Below are 26,595 nucleotides of genomic sequence, written 5' to 3'. Positions count from 1 at the left end.
ACAGTGCTTTTTTCAAGGACCTGCTTAGCATGACTGAGTTCAAAGCCAAGATGATACTTTTTGTCTTCAGTTGAAAAGTGACCCTTAGTTTATATGAAAGGGATGCTTCATAGGGCTTGTATCCTCCAGTTGTGCCATGATTGCTACATATAGCATTTACAAATAGAGTTTTTGAATAGTAGTCATTAACAACAAAAAATAAATTGCTGTAAATATTGTCACCAGAAGGTCTTTAGCAGCTTTGTTACAGACATTTGAAGAATTTCAAGTTGAACTGGAAAGGAGGAGGAATAAATATTAAACTGCATCTTATTTACCCATTAAAATACTGATTTGGTATTCAAAACCATGTCAGTTCACTCTGAATGAACAATACACTCCAACACTTGCTTGTTTTCCTGTTTTCTTGGTTTTCCTTGCAGTTCTTCTCTCTATTAAAAATGGATGCAGAACATTTCATTCTTAAACATTCCCCACAGCTGCTAGAGGCAGTTTCACACTATTTGTACCAAAACCATAGATCATATTGCCAACTATCATGATATTTAAACCTTTTAACAAGGGCTGGGCATAAGAGTCTCTTTCTTAGTTATTGCTTCCTCATCAGTGAGATCTTGCCAAGAGTCAGGATATACTGAGGAAGATTTCTTCTTGTAATGGAGATGTCTGCATGCTGGTGTTAGGAACTCACCAATCTATTCATTTCTTTGACATGTACAACCTTTTCCAAAAGTACCAGGTCATTTACCTGCTTTTGTGCTGTGACTATATCTTTCCCAAATTCTTACATCTCACAGAGATATTCTGTCTACCACATAAAAGAAAAGCTGGCCTCCACATTACTTCCAACACCTGGCCATATAAATGCAAGAAGACTGAACTAATGTCAGAGATCCTCACATCATACTTTTAAAAACTGTAATAAGGAAACATTAAGTATCAAGCTAACTTCCTATTGCTTGCACAAACACTACCATTCAGAGTACCTAATATGGAGTACTACCACTATTTGTAATCATAGCTCCCAGTTCTATGACAGGTGCAAATGTCACATATAATGTCCAGACAGGCCTGCACTAAGAACTCACAAATTTAGAACAGTTAGAACTGACCATATACTTCTGCTTGTTTTCTGGACATGAATATTAAATTCAAGCGTTAACTACTTACGCCTTTAGTTTTGGTACCTCTAGAACATTCACCATCATATAGTCTGTTTAACTATATTTAGATCTTAATTTCTGCAACAGAAATGGATTTTTAATTACATTTAAAGGAAAAATTTTGTTTTACCTATCTTATTTTTCTTTGGTGCAGCTCACTAATTACACCTCCCATGGGTTTGATATGGGTATTTTCAGATTCCCTTGTTCTACTGCCAGGAATTAAATAGACACATAAATAAATAAAGTGACAGATGTAATTTTTATCATAAATTTTAACAAACTCAACAGAATAACGTGAATCGTAAATTCCTAAAGAACAAAAAAACAAAAACAAAAAACCCAACAACACATTCCAATCCAATTATTAGGCATTTAGGCCTCCAAAATCTAAAGCACATGCACAGAAGAAGCTTGAAACCCGACCAGAAATGTATATTGAAGTATTTTTATAAAGTGCTGCAGCTGGAGAATTAATTACTTCTGGAGATCCAATATTCTATTTTGAACGTGTGGCTTTGGCAGAAACTTTGGTTCCAATGTTCGGTTGTTGAAAAATATTTGAAAATGAAAAATTCAGAGCATTGGAAGAAAAGAAAGAAGCCCAATAAAAATTTCCTGAAACATTATTCGTTTTCAAGCTTCTGATTTTTAATCTATATAGTGACCACTTCTAACCTAAACTGTGTTTTCTGGTGCTTGAGATGTTGGTATCATAACAACATGAATGAGGATCACTGGCAAGATATTGGGATTTGTTCCCGAGGCCCAGTCATGTGCAGGGATCAGAGTGATGGAACAATCTATATGACAAGAAGTCAATATTCAGCACTGTCATTCTTGGCAGAATTTTGTCACACAGACAACCATAGAGTAACAGAATGGCCCAGGTTGGAAGGGACCTCAAGGATCATCAAGCTCCAGCCTCCCCACCACAGGCAGGCCACCAACCTCTCCATTTAATACTAGGCCAGGCTGTTCAGGGTCCCATCCAACCTGGCCTTGAACACCTCCAGGGATGGGGCATTCACAGCTTCTCTGGACAGCCCATTCCAGCACCTCACCCCTCTCTTGGTAAAGAACTTCCAGCTGATATCCAACCTAAATCTTCCTTTCTTCAACTTAAAATGATTTCCCCTTGTCCTGCCGTTATCTACCCTTGTAAAGAATTGACCCCTCTCCTGTTCATAGACTTCCTTTAGGAACTAGAAGACTGCAATGAGGTCACCCCACAGCCTCCTCTTCTCTAGGCTGAACAAGCCCAGCTCCCTCAGCCTGTCTTCATAGGGCAGGTGCTCCAGCCCTCTGATCATCTTTGTGGCCCTCCTCTGGACCCTCTCCAACAGCTCTCTTGTCTTTCTCATACTGAGGGCTCCATATCTGGACACAGTACTGTAGATGGGGCCTCACAAGAGCAGAATAGAGAGGGACAATCACCTCCCTGTCCCTGATGGACACCCCTCTGATGTCCCATAGTCTTACATACAAGATTTTTTTCTGCTCAAAGCACAAAACAAAAATTTGTTTGCAGTGAATCAAATGCAAAGTTATATTTTATCCAAGTCTATGCTTAGTCATTTCTTTCCACTTTCAGACTCAACAGAAATGCAAAGTGAAGTGCACCTCGAATAACAAGCCTTAGCTCCAGAATCTCACACATTCATTCTGAAATAAGTATCAACTCTGTATTTCTTACTGGCAAACACATAAAAAAATCTCCAGTTTCTTTGTTATTATATTTATGTATATGTAAGGGCTGCTCCAAATGTAATCTGTTATTTTACTACATTGGCCCATGATGTCAAAGGTGGATATTGGTGGTATGGCAATAGAGATTGAACCTTCACACCAGTATTCCATTACATTTTGTTGCAGTGTGACAGGTGGCTCCCAACAGCCCTTTTCAGTTTGTAAACAGCAAGTTTAGCAGAATCCCCAGTAGATTCTCTTAGGGACTGCTTAAGGGAGTTATCCTAGATTTCCTTTCTGTTGTATGATACTTCCAGCAAACAGCAGGTAAGTTGAAGTCTCCCACAAGAAGAAGGCCAAGCAATTATATGACTTCAGCCAGCTGCTCACAGAATGTTTCACCTGGCTTTTCATCCTGGTTGGGTGGTCTATAACAGACTACCGCCAGGATGTCAGTGTTGTTGGACTTCCTCCTGATTCTTACTCATAAGGACTTGACTCTATAATTCCCAGCACTGAGCTCTACAATACAGAAGCACTCCCTAACATAGAGAACAACTCCCATCATCCCTCCTTCATTGCCTGTCCCTTCTGGAGAGCTTACAGCCCTCCACTGCAGCACTCCATTCACAAGATAGATGGAGCTAGAAGCCACTGTGTGGCAGGAAAACTATGACTTAGTCGTCATCACTGAAACATGTAAACGTTATTTCAGACAATTCAGTCAACCAAGGGTTTTCTGAGCAGTCACTGTTGTTTCCACTAAATAAACAAGGAAGGGGAAATTCTAGAGAGGTTGGAAGTCATTAAATGCTACAATAGTTGATCTATATTAATTACTTGGAAACTTGACCTTTTCTCATTGCTAGATTAGAAGCCTGAAACTGTATCTTTAAATGAACATACTGAGTTCAAGACAAGAAGACCTTGCTGTTCTCACACACTCTGTGCAACAGCCTTTCTGACCACCCCCACAGTCACACAGCTCATTCTCCTCGGGACTTATGTGGTGATCAAACAGTTGTGCAATGTACTGGATGCTTGTCAAACTGAAAATTAATCCTTCTCTTGCTCCCAACAAGTTTTCATGAAGTTGATCACAAGTACAAGGACACATAGTTAAGAGATGAAAGACAGAACTGAATTGCTTTTCTTAGCGGCAGCATGGTATTGATCACGAAACAACAACCAGAGTACTCAGAGCAAAACAGCTCCAGGGTTGTAGGGAGGTTTGTTGTAGTTGATGGTGTTTTTTCTTTCTTTCTTGCTGTTTTTCTTCTGTTTAGGTTTTGTTTCAACTCTGACACAAAACATTTTTTTTGCTGTTCTTAAGTCAGCTGCCACACCAACAGGGGACACTAGTCACTTGCCTTGTCACAAATATCCCTCACATCTGTTTTCTTCCCTAAGGAAGGAAAACACTGAAAGCAGAGAAGAGCATGGAGACTTCTTCTTCTTTTTTTTTTTTTAAATAGCAGAATCATTGAAATTATGGATACACTTTATATACAAAGGCACCCAGAGGTATAAACATTTTGCTTTGGTCTCTAAAGGCCTCTTATTTAACCTTAGACATTCTTCTTTATTCTATAACAAAGAAATAGTAGTATAAATAACGTTCATAGATACAACAAATATAATGTGATTTACAATACTATTGAATCAAATTAATTAACTCAAAACATACAGACCATACTGTGCTTGAGACTGAAAGGACTGGTATAAATCAAGTCAAATACAAGTGGTCTATATGGTCTATATCAAACCAAATCTAAAACACTAGATGATGGTATCTTTTCATTCTTAATCAAACAGCACGGGAAAGACATTAAATTGATCTATAAACAAGCAAACATCTACTGACATGCTGAAGTATGGATTTAGCTCAACAAAGAAAACTCTTATCATTCTAGCAGTGTGAAAGTTTAGTCCAATATATTGTCTTACTTAATTTCCATAATAAAAGCAGGTAAGCCATCTGATTTTTTTAAAACCAAAATGAGAAAGACAAAATGCCACTCAAGTAACTTATAAACAGACAACATAACACACTGACTGAAAGCTGGAATAGATTCTCATTCTATTTTTTTTTCCCCAATCAATATATAATAAGATTTTTGAAATCACATCCTGGCAAAAACTTTCTATCAAGGACTTAGTGCACAATTTGCAAGCAGTTAAGTATCCCGATACATACATCTAGAGCCAAATATACATGGCAGCAAAGTTATTGCAAATGAAACTCATTCAAAGTTAATTAAGGCTTCTCTACACATGGAACTGTTCCTGATTAATTCCATATGGGGCCATTCTGATGAGAGAAGTGTCTTATTCCATTTTAGTTAAAAACGAGCTGGTTTGTTCTGGAATGAGAATGACTGTACATGAACTTAATCAGAATAATTTGTAGACTATTTTAATTATTTGTGACTAAACAGGACTTAAAAAAAATGAGAGTTAATTTGTAGACTTTAATTCCCAACAAGGTTTGTGTTTGTCTAATGGTTTAATTTTAAGAATCAATTTGTAAGAGTGGTATCTTAAACTAAATATCTTATTAAAAAAAATAAATAAATAAAAATTGGTAACGAGTGATATTTCATCATTATCCAGTGGCTTTAGTTAAAAACAAAATGTAAGGAAATGAACCATAGTGAAAATACGCGTTTCTGAAGATGGCTTCTAAGTTTCAGAGATTCTGATGTGAGAGGACAGACACAACTATAAACAATCTAATCTTATTTCAAAGCCAAGACTGTTTCATAGTCTGTGGTAACTGCATGATGATGATTACATCAGAAGATGACACACAGGAATAGAACTTCTCTGTTTTCCTCTGTTTTGTGCAACTAAGGAGCTTCTATGCAAGTCTATACACTGGCACAGAATGTCATCAGGCATATCACCTTGGCTTTGTCCTGACACAAAGGATGGAGTGATGCAGAGATGTGCCTCATAGTGTCGAAATGGAAGGGGACAAGGACAAGAAGAAAATGCCCATACAGAAGTTTTCCAGGAAGGGTCTCAGAGGATGTTAGGCCACAAGATTAGCATTGTTGGTAACATACTAATAAAACCACCTACTATTCTTGGTGTAACATACGTCTAGACTGGCAATACTTCTCCAAGGCTGATAGATACATAGATTGTTATCACTACTTGTTATTCTTGTTCTACGTTTCCTTTCACTCAAACATTTTTGAACAGTTGAAAGGTAACAGTGTTGGCTGTTAGTTCAGATGACACATCATCAAATAGAATTGTGATCCTGTGTAGGAAAAATAATAATAATAATAATAATATATATATGTATATATAAATGTACACATATATGTATATATATATGTATATATAAATGTATATATGTATATATACATATGTACGTGTGTGTGTGTGTGTGTGTATATATATATATATACACACTTTGATTTTATATGCTGTACTGACTGCAGCTTTTCAGGGGGCAGTATATACATTTCAGCTGGAAGTTCTAGTACTAGTGCAGTTATACTGAACAAGTAAATCGGTTAACACACTTTATTTCCCCTCTAGTGTAACACTGTTCATTTAAGCAAACGTGTGTTCCAAGCCTTTTGTCATGCAGACAGCAGTTGTGTCCACAGCACAAGGGCAGGTTTACCGGCAAGAGTTTTAAAATGTGGACAGTCATATGCAAATAATCCCCAACCGTTTACTACAGCTCTGTAAAAAGTCCGTAGTTATTGGTTCAAAAGCTGTGAAAGAGCCTCTCGATGGGCGTTTAACCCTCAAATAACCGATGAGAATTCAGATATCCTACAGTTGACTGTTTCTTTGTGTAAGAAAGAACACAAAACAGAAAAGCGGTGTTTATTGTAAACGGGTCATTCTCCCACTGAGCTCAGTAGGTGCTAAATATCAGTTGTTGTCCTCTTCTTTTTCATTTCATTCGGGAAGAGGTGAAACTAATGGCATCTATAAATATATGCAAGCAGCCCAATACAGCACCAAATGCTGCTCTTTGGTGGCTAGGGAAAGGTTTTGGGTGACTTAGTACATAACAGATGGGACATCATCTTCCTAAATGAGAGAGAAGCTTTAATCCCCGCTGTAGCAGGCAGGAGAGTCCTGCCATAAACTGACGGGAAAGAAAAAATAAAGGAGGGAGGGGAAGGGGCGGTAGATAATGTTGATATAAGGAAGTAGCGGTTTTCCTTATTGGGGCAAAAGTGGCAAAGATCTACTCCTGTTCTTTTTATTTCCTCTTCACAGTGTCAACACATGGCTTAAAAACTTTGGAGGAAGGTAGAATGCAATTTGCTTGAATGTAAGAGTCTCAGCAGACAGAGATCGGTGCAGTAGGAGACTCATAAACTTTACCTAGAATTCAGGATCAAGAGATCTGAGAAACTGGAAAAAGGCCTGTAGACTTGAAATCAGACACGGCTGAAAACAGCCCACAATCATAAAGATTAGTCCAAGCTTCAAAAGATGAGTGGTAACTTGTAGATTCAATATAAAAAGTTTTATTTTTAGGGCTTCCCAACTTTATATACCAGTGTCTGAGAGCCTGGATATGCAAATGGTTGCAGCACTCGTGTCAAATGCCTACGTGCTTTTTCATCCATTTCATCCCTACAGCAGACAATGCTTATAGAAATAAAAATGATTAAAGTGTTGGATTCGTTTAATCAAATATAAAATGCAAAGTCTGCAAAAGTCCTTGCTTTGCTGAGGTCTGGGTTGCAATTTAAGCTATAAAGAATTGAAAGCAAAAGGTACATTTGGACTCAGAGGCATAAGAGGATAAACATTTTAGTCCTCAATATAACTATGCCTTGGGGATTTGTAGTGTTTCTCCAAAAAGGACTATGCACAGTATGTAGTGTACCATCCGAGCACCCATTAATTAGGCCCAGTGAAATCTTTCAGAAGCCAACAGCTGGGCAAAAGACATGTTAAATCATGGCCAAAATAATTCTCTGAGCCATGTGTGTTTTTCCACTCTGCTTTTTCCTCCTTATGTAACAGATGGAAGGGTGACAGAATTACATTAGCAATGCCATCATACTTGGTGAAACCTTTGTGTACTGGACAGCACTTACATCCCTGTTTTAGCTTCTGCATTTTGTTTTTTGACAGGAGAGGCACCGTATAAGGTGAAACTCCCCAAAAGAAAAGACACTAAGCTACTCACACTTCTTACCATGCTCAAGGAAGAAGTGTGCAGGGTTACACAAGAGGCAGATGAGCCTAAGAAGCTGGTGAGATACTCAAGACTTCTCTTGCAATGAAAAGAAACCAACAAACCCTACTTCTTAGATTTTGAAGAGATGTGTACAACTTGTGATTCAGAGCAGCACTTGCCTGTCTCCTCAGTTCCAATCAGTTCAGTGGTTTCCCAGGTCTCAAAGCTGATTAAGCATGGAAATAAGGATGCAGCAAGGGGGAGACTGCTTTAAATAAGTAAATATATGAGTGAGTGAATAATAGGCTTTAACACAATTAAAATCCCTGTCCTGTTTAATTACTAGTTCAAATAAATTCAGTCTTTTGGGCTTAAGCACCTTTTTAGGGACTTGCTTGAAGGAAAAGACCTAGATGTACCTGCTTCTGAGCTGCAGCTGACTCAGTGGTCTTGTCACACTTAAGCAATTCCGGATTTCTGTTCTAGAGTGGCACAAAACCTCGTGCCTTAAATGGCATGAGGGCTCTGCACAGACTATTGTGTGCTGCAGAAGAGGCCTTGCTTGAGCACATGAGCAGGCCACACAGGGCAGCAGGGGGCAGGGAATCTGTTTAAAACACAAATGGGAGCTGCTATCCTGTGAGAGGCTGAGCAAGTCATAGGCTGGCTGCTGACAGTTCTGACAGCCATTGCCCTGAGGAGAAAAGCAAATACAGCACACAGACTCTTCAGTCTGAAAGTTAGACAACTGGAGGGAGATATGACAACAGTCTGTAAGGTCACAAATGGCATCTGTAAGGTGAAAAACTCCAACGTTGGATGTTAACTCATGATTGAGATCAAACTAATTATCAGGAAAAAAAAAATAATAGAACCATAGAATCATCTGAGTTGGAAGGGACCCATAAATATCACCTAGTCTCACTCCCTGCAGTGAACAGGGACATCAACAGCCAGATCAAGTTGCTCAGAGCTGCATGTAGCCTGACCTCGAACATCCCCAGGGACAGAGCTTCCACTACACCTCTGGCCAACCTGTTTCAGTGCCTCACCACCCTTATCTAAAAAACATTCTTCTTATATCCAACCTAAATCTCTCCTCTTTCAGTTTGAAAACATTTCCCCTTCTCCTATCACAACAGATTCTGCTAAAGAGTCTGTTCCTTTCTTTCTTATAGCTTAGATACTGAAAGCTTAAACTAAGAAGTACTTTATCCAAACAACGCCTGTTTACATAGTGGAACTCGGTGCCAAACTACTGTGCAGGCCGATGTATGAGTTCAGAAGTGGTCAGGAAAAAACAAGTATTATCAAATATGATAAAGGTTTCTCAGTGGCCAAACACAAGGAGAAATAACAAGGAAAAAAACACTCTGTTCTGGCCATGTTTTTGCATCCTTTCTCAGAATGCTCCCACAGGCTCTTTCCAACACAAATGCTGAACTAGAGGGATTTCTGATCTGACCATACAGAGCCATCTTTAACCTTTCCTCTGTACTTGTACAATTCATTTGTATAGAATGTTTGGATGAAGAATATTTCATACCTGTACAAAACATATATATTTTTTCACAGTCACCCCACATGCTATAGTACAAATTAAATCTGACACCTTTTCTTCAGCAGTAAAGTAATTCAAGTTAAATTTAATTAACTGGTCAGCATTTAAATACCTAAAACTAATCACAGTGAATTGCTAGTGTTAAATATAATGTCGACCACAGAACAAAGTGATGTGATGACTTCAGCACTGCCCCAGCTGAGATTATGGGTTACTCAAGTATGTATGGTTTAGATGCTGCATTTTCACTGAATTATTGTGTGCCTACTGTATCAAGTTTAATTTATTATCAGGCTAATTAAAGTGTTCTAAAATACTGCAGTTTCTAGAAAAATAACCCCCTAAGGAATTCCCCTGATGAGTCATTAAATTAATCTTCAAAAATAGTATTCTCCTTTTCATCCAAGTCAAGGAAATAAAATTCAACTAGAGACTGGGGAGCAGCCCCATGTTAAAGGATCTGGGGGTTCTGGTTGATGACAAGTTGAATCTGAGTCAGCAGTGTGCCCTGGCAGCCCAAAGGGCCAACTGTGCCCTGGGGTGCATCAGGCCCAGCATGGTGTGTGCATAAGGGAAGAGGCTGTGCCTCAAGGCCATGCACTGTGTGGCCTCACCTCAAGCACTGGGTGCAGGTTTGGGCACCACAATGTAAGAAGGACAGAAAGCTATTAGAAAGTGTCCAAGAGAAGGTTACAAAGACAGGAAAAGGTCTAGAGGGCAAGATGTATGAGGAGAGGATATTCTATGTTTCTGTGATTAATTTTCATGAATTTTATACATCCAGAAATGAACTGCATCTTTGTAAGAACCTCATAAAGCACAACAAAGAGAAGTGCAAAGTCCAGTGCTGGGGGAGGACACCCAGCTGGAAATAGCTTTGCAGACAAGGAATTTGGGGTCCTGGTGGACACAGAGTTGAACACGAGTCAGCACCATGCCCTTGCTGCGAAGACTAATGCTGCATTAGGCATAACATTGTCAGCAAGTTAAGGGAGGTGATCCTTCTCCCCTGATCAGCACTCTTGAGGTCATACCTGGAGTACTGTGTTCAGTTTTTGGCTCCCTTGTACAAGAGAGACATACAAGGGAGACCAGCAAAGAGCTAGTAAGATGATAAAGGGACTGGGGCACTGTTCCTATGAGGAAAGGCTGGGAGAGCTGGGGCTCTATAGTCAAAAGAGAAGGCTCAGGGTGATTTTTTGACGTGTAAAAACCTGAAGGGCGAAAGAATTTGGAGCTGGGCTCTTCTCAGTGTTGTCCAGTGACAGGACAAGTAGCAATCAGCATAAAATGGAACAAAAGAGGGGATGTCTGAAAAAATCAGAAACACTTACTGAGTATGCAGATGATGGAATACTGGCAAAGTTTGCCCATGGACTGTGAAGCCTCCTCCCTGGAGACACTCAAAACCCACTTCGACATAGGCCAAGGCAGTGTCCCTGCTCCAAATGTCCCTGCTTGAGTGGGAGACTGAACCAGATAACCTCCTGAAGTTCCCTCCTACCTCAGCTATTCTATCTACAGAAATACTGAACTCTATTCAAGAGGATGCCTCAAAACTAGCTTACTACCTAAAAATATATATATACATATTTTAAATAGTATTTGTAGCACCTCTTCTAAGACAGGTATCTTCCATTTAACAGCAAACAGAAGATTACTGTTCCTTAAGAATGCTTCTAGTTAGGGCCATAATAGAGGTGTAAAGCCAGCAACTGCTTCCCTTCTCTCCTCCCCCCTCAAAAACAAACGAACAAACAAACAAAAAAACCAACCCAACCTGGTGTCTGCTCTATTTTGGCATAGTGAAACAAGCTTAGTTTCAGCAGCAGTTACAAGCAGATTTACTCTTTTAGTGCTTTAGAAATACTGGTACTAACGTGTCTGAAAATGTGTAAATATTCTCAAGAGAAGAAAACAATAAGTATTTAAAACCAACTTCCAAAGGCAGGGGAAGCACCTTATTAGCATTGAAAAAGAAAAGCCACCAGAGATGTCTCCTTCTAGAAAGATCATTGTTAACAGTCTGGCGAGAAGACAACGGGCATTATGGTGTAATGGAACCAGAGTATCCATATAACGTCGGTGTGAGAAAACACTGCCCAAATGTTCAGCTTTGCCTTAAAGCGGCCAACTCTAAACAAAGCCTCCTCAGCGCTACAACCTCACTGGGTACCTAACAGGCGCTACCACTACGCTCTCTGAGCATCAGGGCCTCAAACAATCGCCCAGCCTAATGTCCTAACAAAGGAAAAGGTTACAGCACACATCGCCCATCAGCCCTATCCTCAAACACACACCGAAGATTCAACCCTCCCCACACCTCGGCGTTGCGCTGCGGGCCGGACCAGGCCAGGCCAGCGGGGCGGGTGGGGCTTTCCCCGCCCCTTCTCCCAGGGTCTACATAAGGAGAGGAGCGGCTGTCGAAAAGCGCTGCTTCTTTCATACCCCTCCTTTAAAAAGAAAAGAAAAAAAGAAAAAAAAAAAAAAGGAAACAAAAAAGTGGGGTTCTTCAGTGTTTGCTTTCCCGACGCTTCTGTTGTTTTTGTTTTAAAGGCCTCGTTGGTTTATTTTTAAGTGTGTGGGCGGTGTCACAGCTCCGGGGAACGATGGTAAGTCGAGGCGGGGGACAACGGGGTGTCGGGCGGGTTGATGGCAGGGTGTGAGGTGCGCTGGGATGGGGGCGGTTGGCGGGGCTCCTTATAGCATAGCGGTTGTGCTTGGGGCCAGCGTCGTGCCTCAGCGCTTTGTGGAGCCTCAGAGAGTTACTGCCTTTTACAGTCGGTTCTAGAATCGTAGGGCATGAATTCTAGTGATACTGCGGGAAAACGGTAATAAAAGAAGGCTGAGACATGAGTTGGTGTCGTGGTGTGAGGACTTCGAGACAGGACAAGCGGCCATTTTGTGACTGCGGGCATAGTCACGGCGCTGATACTGCACCTCCAGCCGTGCCCCGAGGTGGCAGTCGTACCCGCTTGTCGCTTGAGCCCGGCGTGACGCCTTGCGTGGCCGCAGTGGGCTCTCTCTACTCCGGCTGTCCTCAGCCTTCTGCCACTTCCTCCCCCCTTTCCCTTCCCTTAAGCCCGTCCAGGCCGGTGACCCGTTTCCCTGTGCCGAGCTGTTGAGCCGTTCTTGCGGCCCGTTGTCGCCTCGGGAGCTGCGGTCCCACCCGGTGGTTTCCGGCAGCGCTCGGCTGGGATGCTGCCCGGCCCCGCACGTGTCCCTTCCGTGCACAGCGTCCTTCGTCTTCCAGAGTTTTCTGTGTGATGTGGTCCCCGTTGGGACGAAGCCTGGCGTCGCCGGGTCCGGGTACAGTGCTGGTTGGTGCTAAACTTATGCAGGGAAGGCGGCGGTAAAGCGTTCATGTCGAGATAACCGTGCTCTGCTATACGAGCCGGCGGCTGAAAGTAAACCGGTTGCACTGTTTTTTCAAGAGGTTTATTCGTTTTCTCTCTCTGTAACGCTGACACCTTCCCGGCAGGACGTGTTGGCGGAGCTGAGCAGCGCTGCTGCATGGCTCCCCCTGCCGCCTCCAGCCGGGACCATCGCCCTGGAGACGCCGCCATCTTCTCCTGCCGCAGCGGCTGCCAAGGCAACCGAGTGCTCGTCGGGAAGCGGGTGTGAATAGGGCCCTGAGTGCCCCTTGTTGTAAATAAACCCCGAGTGAGTTAACGGAGGAAGCGGTCTGAGCCATCGGGAGGCAGTGCTTGTGTGGCCCAAAGAGTTCCAGACATCACACAGTGCGGCAGTTCCACCCCTTTTGCTTATTTTCCTGCTTTGAAGTCGATGCTTTGTGAAACAATGCAGAGAGTAAATGACTTAACTTACCTTGTGATAAAGGAAAAGGGCTGGGGGAAAGAAATTCAGTAGGTTGGAAAGCTGAATAAACCATGAGGCTCTTGACACCTAGAAATAGCTTTTCAGAGTTACTTTCTGAGCTGCAGAGACAGGCAGGGAAGCTCTGCTTAAGGCAGTTTGAAAAGACTTAGTCACCTCAGTTAGATTCACCTCAGTTAGATGCAGTGATCCTTATGGGTCCTCTCCAGCTCGGGTTATTCTCTGATTCAGATAATGTTCTAGCACTTTGGCCATAGTATGCACAGAAGTAAGGCTGCATTGGGTAGTAAAATAATGACTCTTTATGCTGATGAAAGGGTGATGCTTAGTTTCGACTGACAGGTGTTTTCTGTTGTAGTAGTGAAGGCTTCAAAAAATAACCTGAAAAGGAGAAAGATACTGTTTCATGTCTTCATACTATAATACTTCTTTGTCATGTTCATCAGTAGCTCCTCTTTATGTTCTGAGAAATAAGCATGTTAATGCATCTGAAAGCTTATTTTTGATGTTGAAAAGTTTGTCGCTGTGTTTAAAGAATGTATTTGCTCCTTTGGATATTTAATGTGCAGTAGGGTGGAAGAACTGTATAAGGATTGTGTTTTCTTTGAAAGTTTTATTCTGCATCGTTATTGTGAGGAACTAATGATGTGCTTCCATGGCAGCCAAGGCCATTTCGTACCTGCATGTCAGCAGTATCTGTATGCCGACCCACTTACTTGTGCTGATTCTGGCTCTCCTGGGTGCATTTGCTATGAGCTGCTTCCTGTTTAAAGTTGCTAGAGAGCCTGCACAGCCAACTGAATGCTTTCTTTGAGCTTTGGTCACTGAAGCAGGTCCCAAGAGAGGGAACAGTAGTTGCTAACAAGTCAGCTTAAGGTTGCTGTGGAGTTGGTCTCATTTGAGTTAAAATGTTCTTTATCTGGGGGTGTGGTCAAACAAGTGGCCTCCAGCTCTCCTCTTGTTTCCTTCTTGCTGTGTTGTGTTCTCATGCTGGAGCAGCTGTGGAATGAGCTTGGATCAGTAGCAGTTTTGTCTGAGGACTATAACCATTTTTCTTCTGTGAAGTGTTGGCCTCTATTCCCTTTGCAGTGGTGTAAAGAGTTATCTTGGTACAATAGGAAGGAAGCGGGAATGCTATTCTTTATCTGTGTACAACAAAAGTAATCTGTGACACAGATTGCAGTTGGTAGTGTATAGTGGGTGAAGTTATAGACAAGAACATGGTACTACTGGGTGTGATGGAGCCAGGTGCTTCATGAGATGCTGTTCAACTCTGCTTCTCAGTCTGAGTTGTTTCCATCTCCATTTATTCTGTATCCATTGAATCTAAGGTGGATCTGATGCTTATTTGATAGCGCAGTAAGCTGATTATTGTCTAAAGTAACAGAATACTAATCTGGTCAGAACTTACTCTCTTAATGCTATTCTTTCTCAAAAACTAAGCTTAATGTGAATTGACAACTGTTGAATCTTGTGCAGAGGAGGTGTAAGAGAAGAGATGGGGCAGACTGACTCTGCTTTTTAGGGCTAGTCTGATGTTAATTTGGTTCAGTCATGTTGAAATCATACCTGTGGGAAGCTGAATTCTAGTTTTGCCATTAATTGCTGCTTGTCCATGTGACACGATTCAGTTTGGTTCTTGTAATGTTCTTATTCCCTTACTGGGTGTCCAGTTTAAACATCGATCACTTGCAGCTGCAGTTTAAATAACTCTGTGTTAAACATGTAATTTGTTGCATTGAAAAATAGGTGCTAGGGGTTGTAAATTATTATTAGGTTTCAAAGTATCAGTAACCTCAACTACATCAAAAGGTCTGCCTATCTGAAATAGGGATAATGCCACACCAGGTGTAAGGAAGAGATTATTAATACTTTGGGATGTCTTAATACAGAGAAATGAGCTCTACTGAGGTGGTCAAAGTGGTTTTTATCTACAGGAATGGCATGTACCTAGAACCATTTATTCAGTTGAGAAGATGAGGAACTGGAGTTTCATCTGCCTGTGGTGTATTTCAGTTCTTGCAAATATCTTTGTGTAGCATTTGAAGTGTGTTTTAGAGTAGGGAACATGTGGCATCAGCAGTAGGAAATGGAATTGTGTGTAGTCAATGTGAACAAATCATAAGCTTTGCTTGCTTCTTGAGCATTTCAGGCTTTTGATTGGGAAGGTGATGGAATTTATTCATTGGATAATCAATTCACAGTAAAGAATTGAAGTATTTCTTGCTTGCATCTGAAAGGAATCGTGTAGAACTTTGAGCTGAATAATGTTGAGGTTCTCCTTGTAAGTTGGGTGGTGGCAACAGTGGTTGTGAAGCTTCCAGCTGGGCAAGGCTGCTTAGTGTAGCCTTGCATGAGTCTAGATCTGACATCTTAACCTCAAAGAAGAGTTGGTTCAAACTTATCTATATGAATGCTCCATTTGCACTAAATACTTGTAAGTAATTGGGAAGATGCTACTGACATTTCTGGTCTCAAACTGCATCTATGGGAAGATGAAGTCTTACCTAGAAGCGTATTATAATGTGACTGAAATATTTCTGTTTAACCTTTTCAGTCTGCAAATGCGGAAGCCCAATGTGGAAGTATCTCAGAGGATAACAGCCATTTGTCAACAACCTGCCAAGGATATGTTTTACCAGAAGGAAAAATCATGCCAAATACAGTCTTTGTTGGTGGAATTGATACAAGGGTATTTCTATACTTTCAATGTTTAAAACAACGTGTAATGTGCTCCAGTGGGAAAGAAATAGGAATTTTAACTTCTGGAGGTCTTTAATTGGGTCTTTACCATTCTTGAATTAATACACTGTGTTAAGAGAACTTCGAAACAGACCAATAAGATTTTCCTGGAATACTTGGAGATGGGTTTAAAAATAGTATTTGTTGCTTTAAACCAATTGTAACAGTTTACTGTGCGAAGTAGTTCAAGACTTTGTTTCTTTTAGATGAATGAAGCAGAAATTCGAAGTTACTTTGAACAATATGGTACTGTGAAGGAGGTGAAAATAATCACTGACAGAACTGGTGTTTCCAAAGGGTGAGCGCAATGTCATTGGTTACTGCTTATGTAGTAAAGGAATTCTAATATAATGATGTCTGTTGTTAGGTTGTTGCTCACTTACGATGCTCAAGCCTTTCAAATTAAGGTGAATTAAAGTGAAGCATGTAAAATTAGACTGATCTGAAATCTTTGTAATCTTACAGTTGAGAACAGGACAGATTTTAGGTTGTTGGTGAACCTGTTCATGGAAAAGTAGTGTTGTTATTTAACCAATGGGAGCAAAGCATAAAACTTAATGGAGGCTTGTGGAGGCTGCTCTTTCACAGGCTGAAATTTATTTATTTATTTATTACGGCCATAGCAGTTAAGTGGCAACAATCAGTGTAGAACCACTAATGTAACAGAGAGAGAAAGAGAGTAGACTTTCATTGGGGACTGCAGTCTTTGGTTGCTCAGGGATAAGTTAGAGGCAACCAAACTGTTTCAGGTGGTGGGTGAAACTTAAGGGATGGTAGAAAGTTACAGAGACATTTCCATTGGATGTATAGAAAGAACTCTGATCTGTAGTGAAGAACTCAAGATGCCTAGGACTCTGCTCAGCGGAGTTCAGAGGAAGCTCTCCCAGCTTTGATATTAGACTTGTTTTGTGAGTAAGACTTCAGCTCTGAAGGTGCACCAGTTCCCTTCTATGTCTGAGCAGATTCCAAAATGTAGCATGGTTTTTATTTTTTTCATAGGCATGTATAGTAATGAGCTGAAAATATTGAGCTTAATGTCTCTTGCCTCATCTTTGTGGTGAATTCTAATGTGTGATTGGCAAGTGTATGTTCTGATTATTGATAAATTGCCATACTCCATTGATTGACACACTCTACTATAGTTCTGAGAATTGTCTCCAATATTCAGGCTTAAATAAAAGATAGTGAAATAAATTTAAAACCTCTTTTGGGATCACTTCCTCCAGTGGTGTAATTATTCCTGTAGTTCCTCCTTTGGTTCAATCCTCTGCAGTAAGTATGGAATTTAGAACATCCTAATTAAAAGAGCTTTTGGCTTTCTGATGCTACTAATATCAACAATAGTACTCACTAGAGTAACGTAAATGGGAGAGTATTGAATCTGGCATTTAATTCCTTTCATTTGGCCCAGTGTGCTGTCGGTCAGCAACAAATGTACTTTCATGCTGAATGATATATTAATGTCCTGTTAATATCAGTGTATGCTCTTTTAACTGTTTCAGTTAAATATATATATGTGTGTGTACATATATATATTTATTTTATATAAATATATATTTTTTTCTTTTCAGGTATGGATTTGTTTCATTCCTGGACAATGTGGATGTTCAAAAAATTGTAGAGGTAAGCTCTTTAAGTCTTAGGCTGTCAGAAGAACCTTCCATATGAAGGCTGTAGGTGTGGTTAGGGGAAACCAGTCCCACTGAGGAAAGTAAAAACAAAAGACTAGAACTGCCCTGAAGTAAACTTGCTTAAATGTTGTTGTGATTTAACCCAGCAGGCTGTGAAGTACCATGTAGTGTTTTCTTCACTGCACTCCCTCCTTCCCAGTGGTATGGGAAGATAATTAAAAACCCAGAAACAACCAAAAGTAGAGCTTGTGAGTTGAGGTGAAAACTGTTAACCAAGAGAATGAAGAGGAAAAATGGGTAACAGTTGTGATAATTGTGTGTGTGTGTCTGTAACTGTTATCCTTTACACACACATATATAAAAAACAAGGGATGCACCCAGCAATGCTCACCACCGACCCAGCAATGCTTAGCTTGTCCCTGAGCAGTGGCAGGCTGCCTGATGAACTCCCCTTTTCATACTTAACTTCTACATGATATCATATGTTACAAAATATCCCTTTAGCAAGTTTAGGTCGGTTGTCCTGATTCTGTGCCCTCCCAGTTCCTTGTGCCTCCTGCAGTGCCGTTGGTGGCAGGGCAGTGGGAGAAGCTGAGGGGAAAAAAAACGCTCAGCAACAGCTGGAAGTGTCACTAAGTGACACTTAGTTTCAGTCAGTGTTGTTTTTTTCCCTAAAACCAAAACAAAGCATCATACCAGACACTGAAGGAAAGCTACTCTGTCCCAGCTGAAACTAAAACAAATACCTGCTGTTGTTGCTGTATGCTTCTTTGTATATGAAGTCAGAAACAAAATTAATGTAGTCCTGGTCTTGGTGCAATTTAAAGTCTTGGATCTGTTGGGAAAATTTGAAGGAATAAAGGTAAGTGGCTTCATACTGAGGCAATGATAAAACAGCAAAGATTGGCATGGATAGTGTGCGTAAAACAGAATGAAACCTGGCAGTCACTAATGAGTAATTTAAGGATACAAGGCTTGTGAAGATCCTCAGTAGATACATGGGTTTAGTGAGAGCATTACAGGAGGTTAAAGGTAAGAAGCTTAGACTGTTGAAGGGGAAAGAAGGAAAATGGAAGCTTTTTGAAACAGTATGTGAGTTGGTGATACTGTAGTGTGGAAATAAAGTGTGGTATCCTGAAAGTTAAACTGACCACCCCACATCACTGATTGTCCAGCTCATGGAATAACTTACTTTTCAGTCACAGATCAGTGTCCATGGCAAAAGGCTGAAACTGGGACCAGCAATTAGAAAACAGCAGAACTTGTGTAAGTATATATGAAGTCAGATGATAAGTTTAGTTTTTCATAATTAATACATCAACATTCTTGCAAGTCTCTTTTTTCTTGTGCAGTGTGCATAGTGCAACTGATGTCAGCTCTAAATCACAGCCTCACAATTGGTGGGATGTACAGCTTTGATGATAAAATGGAATGAAGATTAGGAGCACAATCTGTAATAGCTGAAAATGCAACATAGTTGTGTCACTGAGCTGAGTTTTAAGAGTCAATGTTGAAAAGTTTTTTGCAAGTTGAATTCAGGTTTTTATGAAATATGTGTTTTAATGTTTGTTTTTCTTTGCCTTAAAACAAGGTTCTTACGTGCAGCCTAGGCCATTGGCTTTCAATCCTCCTGCACCACAGTTCCATAGTGTATGGAGTAATCAGAATACAGAGACCTACGTGCAACCTCAACCTGTGGTGAGCCCACTAACTCAGTATGTACAGGTAAGGTTATTTGTGTTGCTGTTCTGGAATTGTAGTTAAATGTTCATGACAACGTAAGCTATGTACAACTTCTCAAATCCATGTCAAGATTCCAATCTCATCTTACCTGCACGTTTTAGTCTTGCGTTTCCCCATAAAGGCCTTAACTTCCAACTACTTGAAAAGAACTCCCAACAGGCCTGAAAAATTAATTGAATCATTGATGTCATCTTTTTGTGTGCACTTTTTATTTTGAAAATAAGAACTCTTGCAGGTAGAGCATTCAATTAAAATAATAGTTGTGCGGTGAATTTGCTGCTTGTGCATCCAGATATTGGTGGTATCATCTTAGTGAAGTAAACCACTGGTGTTAAAATCCATTCTGTTCAATTCTGGAAGCACAAGATGGCTGTGTTACTCTTTTCTCCTAGTGAAACAAGTTCTTGTTTGTTGAACTATTGCTGCCTTTGTAGGGGCACTTGTGCTAGTTACAGCAGATCCCATAACACCTTGTTTTGAACTTAAATTTGAGTTTAAAAACAACTTCTATTTTGTAGACATACGCATACAGTTCACCGGCTTTATTGATACAGCAGCAAGTTCCTGTAGGATATCAGCCAGCATACAACTATCAGGTATGGAATCCTTTAAGTTGGAGCAGTAAAGCTGTTGGGAATCTCAGCACTGTAGGTGTTTTCAGGGATGAAGAACCTTTTAAGGAAACTTAACAGTTAAACCTGTTTCATGTCATTAGGTGAGTGGTATTGATGAAAGTATTGAAAGGTGGCCACAAGTGGTTTGAAAAAATGATCGTGTAGAATAGTATGTCTTATGGGAAGAAACTTTGCACTTGTTTGGTGTAAACAAAATGAACTGCTTATGCAATAAACAGAACTGCTAGTCAGACTTAAAATGTGGGATATATTCAGAAAGTAGATAAATGTTCTCCTGAGCTGTAACAACGTACAGAAGGGCACTTGGTAGCAGTTTTTGTGCTTGTAATGGAAATGTGTGGGTTGTCTTTGTTCTTTCAGACTAAATGAGGTAGTTTAGTAACTGCAGAAACTGAAGGTGTGAGATGTTTTGTCAGTCTGGCTGCTGTGATTGCACTTAGTTCTTTTCCTAATCTTTAGAAATCTCTCTTAAATTTGGAATGAGAAAAGGTAGGAGGCTGTTGAATTTGTGGTGGGATAGACTTTGTCCTGAGCACTATATGAGGTCCATGTGAAAAAGGTACCATGCTGCACTAAGAACTGTAAGAATGAAAAAAATCCAGGTGTGAAGTATGATGTGTATATATATTGTGGCTCTTAAAGAGCAGTTACCTGTGTGGGGAAATGAGTAAATAAAAGCTGATTATTCTTCAATTTCTGTTTAAGGCTCCTCCGCAATGGGTTCCTGGGGAGCAAAGAAACTATGTTATGCCTCCGGTAAGTCTGCAGTGTTTACTTTGAAGACTTCTGAGTTAAGTGTTTTGATACTTCAGAGAAAATTAGACTGTTGGTTTATCAAGTGTGTGAGAAATCCAGTCTATGTGAATCCATAGTTGTTGATGGTAAACAGTTGTTTAGGTCTTCCTTCTGATGTGATTGTTTAAATGGCATGACCAAACCAGAGCTATCAGTCTTGTGTTGTTAGTAGTTAGTAAATTCTGGAATTGTAATGTGGAAACAAGATTATTCTTTCTTCAGCTTTGCATGAAGAACCAATGTTGTCTAAACACAAGCTGTATTTTTAAGATCTATAAAATACTACTGGTTTTTCCAGTTCTTTTGCAGACTTGTAAAAGGCTTCAGAATATTTTTCTTCGCAGATGATGTTTTTGGTTCAAAGAGCTCTTCTGAGCAGTTAGTGAGGTTGCTGCAGACTAGGTAATGCTGGTGGCTTCCAAGGAGATAACTGTATGTGCTTTCACATAAGTGGCATCCACAAGAGAGGAAAACTATATGATAGTGCTTTAACAGGATCAGTTTTGGTTCTTAAACTTGCATCTTCTATTCCTCAGTTAAAATATTGTATTTTTAGAGTACTATTTCTGTGAAGGGTTTAAGAGCTAATATCTTTCAAGCTTGTTCCCAGCAGATGTCTGTGTACTCTGGAAGGTAAATAGAGGAGAGATGGTTCCATCAATTGTTTTCCAGTCAGAAAACAAAATATTATGCATATATATTACTCTTGGCATTCATTTGATTGTCTGTGATTATATTAGAAGAGAAATTTATTAATGCTTGGTTCAAATCTAAGCTTTGTTTTCAGCCTTTTTGTTTGTGGAAAGTTTGTATTTCTGTTAGTGATGGGATGTATTTGCTAAATAACTTTGACAGGAAAGTGTGCTCAGGTGTTAGCTTTCAAGTGTAATTGTAGTGAGGGGGAAGAACGTGTTTATAAGTATTCTTTTTGGGAGGGGCTAGAACTGTCTTTAAAACAGATGAGGATACAGAGTTGTCCCACTTGTGAAGCTTTACCAAAAGAATAAGGCTGACATTGCCTCTTGATCGATGGAAACAAGTGACAACATAGTTACGCATATTGCAGTGTTACTAAAATACTGCGCTATCTTAAATACACAGGTTTATACTTCAGTAAACTATCACTACAGTGAGGATCCAGAGTTTATGCAGACAGAATGTGCAGCTCCAGAGCCCCCACAGTCGTCTGGAAATAGTCCACAAAAAGTAAGTTCTTTTCCAGAATGTTTTCTGTTGTTAGTCCTGTTTTCAGGTGTTTTGTGTGTGAGGGCTATGTGGCTTGGTGAAGAGGTCAGAAAACCTCTTCATCTCCCCTAGCATTAAATATTGTAATTACCATTTCAGCCATTGCTTAATCCACTTCAATTTCTGCATGATTTCAGAAGGCTATCTTGCATCCTTGAAGCTATTAATACTTAATCTGTAGTATTTAGTGGTGTGTAAATCGTGTTTGTGTCAAGATTTGAGTAAATCTGATAAGAATTATGGAAGAATTGTAGCTACTAAAAAGGCAGATTGGGTAGCAGTTCCCATCTTACTCATTTATGAATCTCGAAGACACGTAGATGGGCGAAATTTATTATTCTTTTCTCTGCTTCCACTTGTGGAAAGCTATCTCTGTTTGGACAGCAGTTGGCTCTGAATTTCTTTGTTTAAAGGAGACATTTCTGCTCTATCTGCCTCTTATACAGCTGTACTGGATGTCACTGATAGAAACGTTTACCTTGTAAGTGACACTGGGAGTGTTGATACCCATTAACAACATTAAAGTCTCAGTAAGCAAGAAAACTGAGGAGTTCTGAATGAAATGTAAACCTGGTGACAGACTCGTGCTGCTGGTAGTAGAGTAACTGATAGAGGCGCATCTGTAACAATTGGAACTTCTGTTTCAGAAGTCTGTGGACAGGAGCATACAAACAGTAGTATCTTGTCTGTTTAATCCTGAAAACCGTCTGAGGAATGCCTTTGTATCACAAGAAGACTACTTTAGGGTATGTAGTGAAAGCAAAACTAAATCTCTAAAACCAGCTGATTTTAACTTTGTTCATATTCATGATGCCATAAAGACAAAGATTTATCTGTACTTGCTTGAGGTTTTTACTCTTTGTGCACTGAGATGAACGGTTAGCTTGCAGCTGGTTAATACTGAAAGAAAACTGCAGAAATTGAGTTCAGTGGATTTAAGTGCATTGATACAAGGCTGCATAAGAACTGCTGAGCAGTCAGCTATTGGATATTTGCAGCTAATCATCTCTCAGGAGCAATCTGCAGGAAGCTAAGCAGATTGCATTGTGTAAACAAGAGAGCAGAGTTACATGTTTATGGTCTTTTCTCCACTTAAGTACCCACTGAGGATGTCTATCTGTACTTTGGTTTAAAAGTATGTAATTTACACAGTAGACTGTAGTTAGGTCAGTAACTGATCATGAGGCATTAATGGAGAGCTTTTTGCTGTGCATTCAGTCTTCATAGAGGTCTGCTTTCCAGTTACATTCTCTTGTTTTATATTAGGGTTTCAACATTATACTTAGAAGCCTGCTACTTTTTTTGTTTTTAAAAAGATAAATGTGAAGTAGGCACCTGTATTGTGAAGCCAGAATAAAGCACAGAGAAGCTGTGTTGGGCAGATTTGGAGAGGACTGAGTAATACAGATAATATCATGAGATATTTATGAAGCTTTTATTGCTTTGCTGTGATTGTTGTCTAGAAACATCGTGATTTTTGTGTTATTTTTTTCCTCCTATTCCAGGAGCGGAGGGTGCATCACTTCAGAAAAGGAAGAGCAGTGCTCAAAAGTGTTTGATGAACAAAGACTTTGAAGTACATAAATGTGTTACTTTGATGTTCCTACTGTTCAGTTTAGTAAGATGTGTAGTAAAAAAGTGCAACCTTTTTCAAGAAGTTGCTTCAAGTTGATGTTTGTGTTCTGTTTTACCTGTTCCAGAGTTGCTGTTTTGGCTTGACAAGTTTTGAAGTTGTAAGAGTTGAAATATTTCCAGGTTTTATTACTAGCTTGCATGCTTTTCCCACTAACCGAAATATTGATCTTAAGGAATTGATATGGGGAAGGGGAAGAAAGGAAAAAAAAAAAAAACAACACTCTTTGTTTGGTACATGTGGATTTTCTTCTGAGCTTTAAGGTACAGTTTGTTGCATGTTAAGATTTAGTTCTTATTAAACCACAGTTTTAAGTTACTAATGTCAACCAGTTACCTCTTGCAGTTCAAAAGTTGAAGCGGTTCCTTGTCCAAGATGGGAGTATTTTAAAACTGAGCTCTTAATCAGTGGAACAGAAGACGTCAAGGTCTAACTCAACTGAAGCCCTTTAAGTCCTGGTTCTCTTTAGGCTACCTAATCAATGTCTTTGTTTGCTAATGACAGTTTGTCTGTGTGAATCCTAAAAGTCCTGTATGTAACTTAAGATGCCAGAATGTAAGTAGCTACATCACTCAGTGGAGCATGTTTTTTGTGTTTTTTTTTTTTTTTTTTACTGCATTAATTTTAGCAATGCCTGTATCTTAAAATTGTGAGAAAATACTGCATTTAAAATATGCCTAACTTTGTGATGCCAAGTGTTAATCAAAGAATACATGTAAGCATATTTTAATAATAATTATGTAGATTTTAGTTATGTATTTTGAAACAATTAAAAATTTTTAATTTTGACTTGCAACCTCAGTGTGAGTGACATCTTAATGTAACACTTTTTAATTCTAAGCTGCTTTGAGAAAGGCATCTAACACAGTATTTATTGAAGGAATCGAAGATTTATTACCCTATGTAAGAATTCCAGTTACTGCAAGTGTTCAGCAACAAACTTTCAGGTTTGGTTTTAGTTCCTACCTGCGGTTTTGAATGAGTACAACTGAGAACAACACTCAGTCTTGTATGTGTGCGGAGTCCTAGTCTGATTTATTTCTCTTATTGCTATCCTTACACCTCAGTCTCTCCAAATAAAAAAGGAAGTAACTCCTCCTTTGTAGATGTGTATATATGAAATAATAGGATGGCATGTCCTACTTCAAGTGTCTAGAAGTAGATGTCAGTGAAACATGCAATAAGAGCCAGGTTGCTATGGACATTGATGGTGGGCTATAAGATGCAGCACGAAGATATCCCAGGACTGTTCCTTAGGAGTAGGAGTGCTCAAGATGAGATTATTAAATTATATATATATAATTGGTGCAATTCTACATGAAATCACTCAGTAACAATGTTCTGGCAGCATAAATTGACTTGAAGTTGTTAGCTTTTTTTCTCTGCTCAGACTGTTCCCTATTGCTAAAGATGCTGTGTCCTTAAGTATGTTTCCACACTATCAATACTGTGTTTTTCTCAACCTGTTGCTTCAATAGTACTCTTAGTTATTGGTATACTTAACTTCTTCCACGTTTCCAGCTTCTGTGTAAGTGGTTTTCAATCGTACACAATTAAACTCCACATACAAGTGCAAGAACCCTTCTCCTTTGCAACTTTAAGAACCTAAGCAGCAGCCTGCTTGGATTGTTACATTTGTGATGTCAGTTTATTGATAAAGGTAATTGTTTCTTTGCAAAAGCAATATTCATTTTGGCTTAATGTTCTAGTTGGCTTAATTGCCTTGGGATGTATTTAATTCTTTATGCTGTAGCTATAAGAAAACATGATCTGCCTGTATGTAGCTTTCATTGAAGAGTCTCAACACCAAAAGAAGAAATAAAAACAGAAGATATCTAAATAAAGTGCAAATTTTATGTTTATTTGACCAAGTGTTTCCAATAAGACCATCTGGTGAGCGAGTTGATTGTTCAGTATGTTTGAAATGGCTGGTGCTAGATAGGAGCCCTTCTTACAAGCATGCTGAGAAGGCTTATAGTGAAATTCATAGCTCAGGCCTTACAAGCACCGTTTATTTTCTCTTCCATTAGATCATGTTGAGCTACTTCTGCTCGCCATTTCTCACCCATAGGAAACACTATAATTTTTTTTATTCCCATCTGGGAATTGTACATTCTGTGGCATGTACCATTAAAAGTAACAAGTTATAACTGAGATCATACATCTTTTAATGTTTGTTTAAAGTACCCTATAAGCATCACACAAAAGTAGAAGGTAAATCTCTTTTGTGTTGTGTTTGGAAAGTTAAAACATCTGTTAGAATGGCTGTAGCTTAAGGTGTTTTGAAAGTAGGTGCACAATTTGTTTGTTCCACCTGTGTTCCTAAATTGAGTGGACCATGTTATTTGGGAGCTAGTAGATGCAGCAATGAATTCTTATGAATATGCCATTTATTTATTTTAAACGTGTGCAAGCAAGACAAGTTTTTCCTGACTTGTCCTTGTGGCTTAACCTGACAAGCACAACACAGCTGGTAGCTCAGTCCCCGCTTTGGTGAGATTAGGGAGAGCATGGCAAGGGAGAGAATGAGGGAGGAACTTGAGGGGTCAAGATAGGGGTAGTTTAATAGGGAAGAAATAAAAATACACAAAGCAAGTGGTGTACAATTTGCTCATGAAGCAGCATTTCCTGCACCTGGCCAGCTCTACCCAGTTTTATTCAGTATGACGGCATCTGGTGTGAAATACCCCTTTGGCCTGTGTTGGCCAGTTTATCAGAGTGCTAGTGTTCCCTCTTGGCTCTTTGTGTACCCCA

The 26,595-nt window shown here is 39.7% G+C and overlaps 1 protein-coding gene across 6 annotated transcripts; it reads left to right on the top strand.

Moving 5' to 3' along the window:
• Positions 1-11,367: 11,367 nt before the first annotated feature.
• On the top strand, positions 11,368-25,412 carry DAZL (deleted in azoospermia like). Of its 6 annotated transcripts, none has more exons than XM_015853884.2 (11): positions 11,368-12,192; positions 15,975-16,109; positions 16,366-16,457; positions 17,731-17,782; positions 18,990-19,056; positions 19,382-19,515; positions 20,052-20,129; positions 20,874-20,924; positions 22,065-22,169; positions 22,856-22,954; positions 23,714-25,412. In XM_015853884.2, exons 1-11 carry the CDS (start codon positions 12,190-12,192, stop codon positions 23,765-23,767), a joined length of 870 nt encoding a protein of 289 aa, XP_015709370.1. In that variant the 5' UTR covers positions 11,368-12,189; the 3' UTR covers positions 23,768-25,412. The 6 variants fall into 6 exon arrangements, with proteins under 6 accessions (XP_015709370.1, XP_015709368.1, XP_015709371.1 ...); XM_015853882.2 differs by lacking the exon at positions 11,368-12,192 and adding an exon at positions 12,215-12,900 and having other exon boundaries at positions 22,859-22,954; XM_015853881.2 differs by lacking the exon at positions 11,368-12,192 and adding an exon at positions 12,217-12,900.
• Positions 25,413-26,595: the final 1,183 nt, after the last annotated feature.

The sequence above is a fragment of the Coturnix japonica genome, chromosome 2, assembly GCF_001577835.2.
Source record: "Coturnix japonica isolate 7356 chromosome 2, Coturnix japonica 2.1, whole genome shotgun sequence".
NCBI lineage: Eukaryota > Metazoa > Chordata > Aves > Galliformes > Phasianidae > Coturnix > Coturnix japonica.
This window is presented reverse-complemented; position numbering and strand designations above follow the sequence as displayed.